The sequence below is a fragment of the Bombus impatiens genome, unplaced genomic scaffold, assembly GCF_000188095.3.
Source record: "Bombus impatiens unplaced genomic scaffold, BIMP_2.2 scf_0311, whole genome shotgun sequence".
In the NCBI taxonomy this organism is placed as follows: domain Eukaryota; kingdom Metazoa; phylum Arthropoda; class Insecta; order Hymenoptera; family Apidae; genus Bombus; species Bombus impatiens.
Genome location: NT_176730.1, coordinates 504,479 through 511,533, shown reverse-complemented (window position 1 = coordinate 511,533; position 7,055 = coordinate 504,479). Strand labels below are relative to the sequence as shown.

At 36.9% G+C, this 7,055-nt stretch overlaps 1 protein-coding gene across 1 annotated transcript in view; it reads right to left on the bottom strand.

Moving 5' to 3' along the window:
- Positions 1-7,055, bottom strand: part of LOC100740705 (kelch-like protein 10) — a 9,324-nt gene continuing 2,269 nt past the window's right edge. The window contains exons 2-10 of the mRNA XM_024367192.2: positions 6,857-7,041; positions 5,931-6,268; positions 4,892-5,223; positions 4,210-4,394; positions 3,508-3,719; positions 1,996-2,331; positions 1,259-1,381; positions 792-959; positions 1-451 (exon numbers count right to left, since the gene is read on the bottom strand). Of these exons, the coding sequence (XP_024222960.2) occupies positions 276-451; positions 792-959; positions 1,259-1,381; positions 1,996-2,331; positions 3,508-3,719; positions 4,210-4,394; positions 4,892-5,223; positions 5,931-6,268; positions 6,857-7,041 (2,055 nt within the window). The 3' untranslated portion in view covers positions 1-275. The remainder of the gene's footprint in view (positions 452-791; positions 960-1,258; positions 1,382-1,995; positions 2,332-3,507; positions 3,720-4,209; positions 4,395-4,891; positions 5,224-5,930; positions 6,269-6,856; positions 7,042-7,055) is intronic.

Genomic DNA, 7,055 nt, shown 5'->3' with positions numbered 1-7,055 from the left:
TTCACAAATAATTGAGAATCTTGTACCACCATGCATTTACATTCTTATTTCTTTATATTTTGATAGAATGTAAAAAAATGTCATTTATTAATCTATTTTGTGATATACCGTGCATAATTTGTCATTTTTGCACGATTTTCTCCATATCGTTTGCAACAAGATGGTGCGACAAAAATCTCACGTATTCGTGTAACAAACATTCCCCAAACGAAGTATCTCTTTTTTCACGTTTTTAAACTTTAGAAAATCTAATTTGGTGTATAGTGTTCTTTGAATTATCCTAGATAATTGCCGACACTTTCAGCCATCTCGTTCATAGGGCTGACATCCCTTTGAACGTGTTCATCGAAGTTTGCTGTTTCCTCCTCTTCGGTGGGGATGTCTGCGTTCGTTTCTACAGCACCCTCTCCGCCCTGGATAGTTTTTTGTTGGTTTTCCGACGAGGCTTGACCTAGAAAAGGTAAATTTCTTCCTATACTACTATTAATTTAATTAATCTTGCAATGTATAACGTATATCAATTTTTCATTTCTTCGTCATCCTATATCAATAATCTTCGTCGTTTCATACCTTAACGCAAAACTTAATAATTTTATAATATTAACATTATCGATGACAAAACGACGACAGACAGATTCACGATCATCCTTCGAAAAAAGTGTATCTGTCTTAAAATATTTTTCAAGTTAATCTAACGAAGTCGACCAACAGAAGTAAGAAGTTAAAGAGATAAAACGAATCGATAAAAGTTTGATTTATTCGAAGGTCAATTAATGATAAAGATTGATAACCTTGACCAAGATCTCGCGCTTTGCCATGATACGAGTACTCGCGCGCATTGTCAAGGCCAGCGATAACGCACGCACTCAAGGCACTTCGATTCAAATTCATCGGCGACGCGTCATACCATTCGTTGCTGTCTCCGTCGTAACATTCCGCGTATGCAATCGTCGTGGAACCTTTCAAACAAAAGACATATTCGCATAAAATAGGTAGATCATGTCGGAATTAGATTTTGACGAAAGTAATTCACGAATGCTTAAGACTGCCTAATAATAACGTTACAGGTTCCCTTAACGAGATTTAACAAGAAAGAGAAGTAAATAAATAAAAGACTTTTATTATCAGTATACGATTTTTATAATTTATAGATTAACAATTTTATATATTTTTGAGTGTTCATAAACCTACATCTTTATATATCATACAACGATAATATTATACAAATTCGAAGAATTATGTATTTGATATAAATTACCATTGAAACCACCGACGACGAATATCATGTCGTCCAGGATGACCGTGGCGAAATTACTGCGGGGGCTGAACATCTCTGGAACCGCGTGCCAATCCTCCGAATGATTCGGATTGTAACGCTCCCCTGCAAGATCGAGAGGGTCGATATTGTAACAGGAACATTAATTCCTATGCGGCGTCAGATTTCTGCGCAGTGGGTTGCCACTAGACAGCAAATTTCTACCGACTATTCTAAGAATTTAGCAGTTTGTTATAAACAGAAATTCTTTAACGAACAAACAGTTGCGAGAATAATATTTCTCGTCTGACGAAGCTACGTAATTCCAACTTTACGTAATAGGGAATCGAACGAGATTTAAACATTTCGTGCATTGAATTTTACGTGGCAGAAAATTTAATGCAATTAAGGAGAATTCGTTCATTGAACGATCTTCTGCAACATCGAGTCGCATGCTTGCTTTGAAGCTTTTACGTGTTTAAAAGAATTTTCATCGGAGGACAAAATCGTTTAAAATGCTTCATGTCGCGTTCGATACTTTAAATTGTTACGATCTTGTTAAAAGTATTGCAAATTGTACGATTACAACCCTGTAAAAATATCTTTTTCGTTTGAAAGAAACAGATAAAATCAAAAAGATCAAGTGACTGAAGTCGGTGAATAAACTAGTGAAGCATAAACGAGTCGTATGAATTTGAGATAAGTTTAAGATTTCATCGATTAAAAATTGATAAGATTACCAGAGCTAAGTCTAATGAAACCGTTGAAGCCACCCAAGGCATAAAGGCTGTCACGAAACGCGACCAAAGACACGCCCGATCGCGGATTGATCATCGGATGGATGTAACTCCATTGATTAGTCTCGACGTCGAACACTTCCGCGGAATTCAGAACTTCGCGACCACTGAAACCGCCTACGATGTAGATCTTGTTCTGTAAGGCTGCTGCGCTCGCGTCCGATCTCTGTCGATGCATCGGTGGTATCATTTCCCATTGATTCCTTTGCGGTTCGTATCTTTCCCCTGAGCTCATTCTGGTGCGGCCATTGTAACCACCGAGAGCATATATCTTTCCACCTAATGGAGAATGAGTCATATCGTATAGGGTGATTTTAACGTTGAAACATTCATCTTTTGGTGAATATTGGGGATCGTCAAAATCGATATTACAAAAGGATGGTTTGCAATTGACCAAAGGATCCTTAAGGAAGACCGAAAGCTTTTCATTCGAATTGATTTCTGTTACAAAAATAATAATTGGAAATTAGAGTACGCGTATACGATATAATCGCCAAAATTGATATTACAAAAGGGTGGTTTGCAATTGACCAAAGGATCCTTAAGGAAGACCGAAAGCTTTTCATTCGAATTGATTTCTGTTACAAAAATAATAATTGGAAATTAGAGTACGCGTATACGATATAATCATCAAAATTGATATTACAAAAGGGTGGTTTGCAATTGACCAAACGATCGTTAAAGAAAGCTTTTCATTCGACTTGATTTCTGTTACAAAAATATTAATTAGAAATTATAGTACGCGTATACGATATAATCGCCAAAATTGATATTACAAAAGGGCGGTTTGCAATTGACCAAAGGATCGTTAAAGAAAGCTTTTCACTTGACTTGATTTCTCTTACAAAAATAATAATTGGAAATTAGAGTACGCGTATACGATATAATCATCAAAATTGATATTACAAAAGGGTGGTTTGCAATTGACCAAACGATCGTTAAAGAAAGCTTTTCATTCGACTTGATTTCTGTTACAAAAATATTAATTAGAAATTATAGTACGCGTATACGATATAATCGCCAAAATTGATATTACAAAAGGGCGGTTTGCAATTGACCAAAGGATCGTTAAAGAAAGCTTTTCACTTGACTTGATTTCTCTTACAAAAATAATAATTGGAAATTAGAGTACGCGTATACGATATAATCATCAAAATTGATATTACAAAAGGGTGGTTTGCAATTGATCAAAGGATCGTTAAAGAAAGCTTTTCATTCGACTTGATTTCTGTTACAAAAATATTAATTGGAAATTATAATACGCGTATATGATATAATTAGTAATTAGACTACAGATTTTTGTGCAGGTACATTTTTTTATGAGAAAACTGATATTAAAATAAATTCCGTGGAAACGCAACGAAACACGTAAGGAAAAACTTTATGTTCGTGTATCGTACATCGTTGTACAAGGTTCATTGTCCTGAAAAAGTTACGGAAGGGAACGATACCGACCATGAGTGCAAACGCTGACATAACACCTCGCGTGATACATGCAGGCTCGTTCACGCCACTCCCTCGTTACTGGATCGAAGCATCTGACCGTGTTGAAGTGCTGATTACCGTCGAACCCGCCGATCATGTAGATCAAATTGTTCAATGTACACAGGCCGTGATAGGACCTCGGTGTGGCGTCCGTGCTCACTGATAGAAACCATCTGTCAGCTCTGGAGTTCACATTACACGTAGCCTGTGTGAGTCTCGGACCGATCACGATTTTTCGTGCCGCGAAATCGACAACGCGAGGATCGGTTAATTATAAACGTTATAGTTATCTATAAATATCAGAGTAATTGGAATAACCAATCCATATAATATTGAATTTGCAATATTTCGTGGTAATTATTTCCTTCGTCACTTTCCTATACGGCGAAAGGATTGATATTCCGCTTTTTATTTTACTTTATTGCAAGAAAATTCCGTTTATCTAAATTCATGGGAAAAATAGTTCGTCGACAGAGATGTATGTTTAAAAACTTGTGGCTTATTAGTCTATTGTTTTTTTTATTTATCGAATATCCAAATAAATAGAAGCACTCGACAGGAATCGACTAAAATTTCAATCAATGAAAATTCTCTTCGACTAAACCTTCGACTAAATGAAGCTCTACCGTAATGAAAAACCGTGTTTTATGGTCTAAAGAGAGTATGAAGCACCTCGTGTCGTAGGTTTCTACGAAATTTGTTGGGGAACCGGCGCTCCATCCGCCGATCGCGAACAAGATTTCATAGGGAATACGGGGCTTGGCCAGGGGATTCTTTAAATCGATTTCGCCACTACCTAGTTTCGCTTCTTGTTCTTTCAGGTACTGATTAGCGGGAGCTAACACTTGTTGGCAGGACTTAAAAGGACGAGAATGTATTTTAGAATTCACGTTCTCGATGGTCGTTATTAATTTCGTTCTTCTTCACTTGTATCGTTTATTTCCTTTATTTTCGTTCGTTTCGTATATTTTCGAACTCTACGTGTGAAGTTTTGCAACATGGAAATAGATTCTTTTCGTATAAAAATTATTTTTTACCACGGGATACAAGTAATGAAAACTCAATTCGCAGTGAAGGTATTGGAAAGAATAGAAACACATAAATCTGTGTTACGTATTATACTTATGTATAATATAAGATTATATTCAATGGATTTATTTGCGTGAAACTCGTTAAGCGAATGAAAGAAAAGAAGAGAAGTGATTATTGGAGCGAAAAGTAAGAAACGATAATTATAGAAATAACTAGCAGAAAAAATAATAAATTCATTGGTTCGGTAAAAAAAGGAAGGAGAGGTTCCTGTTTCTTTCGAAGTTTAAACGATCGATCGATCGATCGTACAAAGAACACTCACCTCGTCCTCCTCGATGATCTTCCATGTGAGAACATTGTTCGTAAAGAAGTTGTAGCTCATCAAACCGTAGCGCATACATTTCAAGAGCCTAGGCAAATAGGGCCTCCTTTCATCGACGTTATGCTCGATCCAGGTTTTAACGGCCTCGAAAACTATTTCTTCGTTTTTAACGTTCAATTCGTCGTCGCGTAGAATCGCCTCGAGTTCTTTGCTCGTCAGCTCTTTGAATTCCGGGCTCTCCTGCAGTATCCGCTTAAAGTGATGGCGAATATATTTCCGGCCCTTCTCTTCCAGGTCGCGGCAGAAATAGTGGCGAGCGAATTTGAAGATGCCTACCGGTGAAAATTTCAGTAAATTACCGTGAAACGAGAGAAACGCGTCCCTATTAAAATATTCAATGCGGTAGTTTCCGATGGTAGAAGATGTAAGCACGAAAAATGGTATTAACGATGATTTAACTAGCAAACCGTTAATTTTTTTACGTCCATACGATATCTATTTAATAAAATAGAAGGAAAAATATTTGAGCAAATATTTAAATATTAAATTGAAAATACACGTACGATGGTTAATAGAATAAGATAGAAAATTCTTGTTACATATAACTACAAATATTTTCAAGAGTTATTCATTTTAAAGCCATAAATTTATATCGAATATAATATGTAAAAAGGTGAATTTACAAACCTTCGTAGGCACGTAGAAACATTTAATGTTTGGGAGCTTATAGAATATTGTTTATTAGACTTCAAATGTTTAGATGGAACACGTAATGAGTAATTTTTTAATTTATACGTCGTCTATTTTTATATAGTATTGTATAGTATTTCCCAATAGAAAACCAAAAACATTTTGGTAAATTTGAGAAAGTCTTAAGAGCAAGAAACTTTAATCAAAGAATATCTGCGTATGCTTCCGCGCATTAAAAAATTCGTTAAAAAATTCTAGAGAAATCGGTATCTTATTTATCGTTTCCTATATTTATCGTCGATATTATTTTCTATATTATTCCTCGATTAAAATATTTTCGCCTACTAACCCAGACAATTTTCCGGTCGAAGTTCTTGTAAAAGAAACTGACAGCAGATTTGAACAACGCCGAGGACCTCGAACTGGTCAGCCAGTGGCAAAAGCTGCTCGACATTGTCAGCATTTACGTTGCACGTACCGGTGTAAGCATAATCAAGGATCAGACTAAATATTTTTCCAGGAACCGAATCGATCACGACTTCCGTCGTCTCTGTTTTCCCGCCTTTTAGGCTGTTGGTGAAAAGCGCCTTGAAGTAAGGACTGACTGCGGATAAAATGGCGCGATGCACTGGGAAAATGTGGCCCGTGGCACATCGTATTGCACCGTCGCATAATTGCTGGTTTGCTCTGAAATATCGATGCGTATTAATGGAAAAATAAATGGATCAAACGTGAAAAGAAGTTGCAATCGAAACAATAATATCTTCGTAATTGCTAAAAATTGACGAAAATATATAAATACTTGTGACAAACGTTCACTTTTATTAAGATAGAACTGTGTGTATACTTTTCGTTGCTTTTGTTTTCTAGTTATTTTACTGCCTGTTATCTCATTCGCATCGTATAGATAAAAATAGACGTTTTATAACGTAAACGAAGTAGAACATAAAGATTTCCAATAAATGTCGAACCTACACGTTAGTAAATATCCTAAAGTCGTATCACCTTAATTACAACGATCAACGGACATTACATCAAAGTAGAATATGAAACAAAGCTCGATAATTCCACCATTAAATGGCAAAATCAAACAAAACACCCAACGATCCAGCTTCTAAAATCTCATCCTCGATCGAGCACGATTTACGAGTCGATTCTGCTCGCACTCTCGTCCAACTATACTCTGCATCTGTCTAATCGAAACGTCCCATGACAGAGCACGCGAAAAGAATGGAGAGCACACGCTAAGAGAGGGAAAGCTCGAAGTTGACAAACCTAAGCTCGGACCAGACTACGGGGAATTCAACGAGAGCGTAATTGGATGGCAGGCACATGCATTTCCTTATTTTAGTCGGCTGCTTTCTGACGCACTGCTTCAGCTTGGTAGCGGAAACGGCGGCCCGCGACATTCGGCTGCGTGACAGCTTCCTAAGCTTGATCCTTCCGCGGCTGTCCATCGCCTCGCGGACGAGCC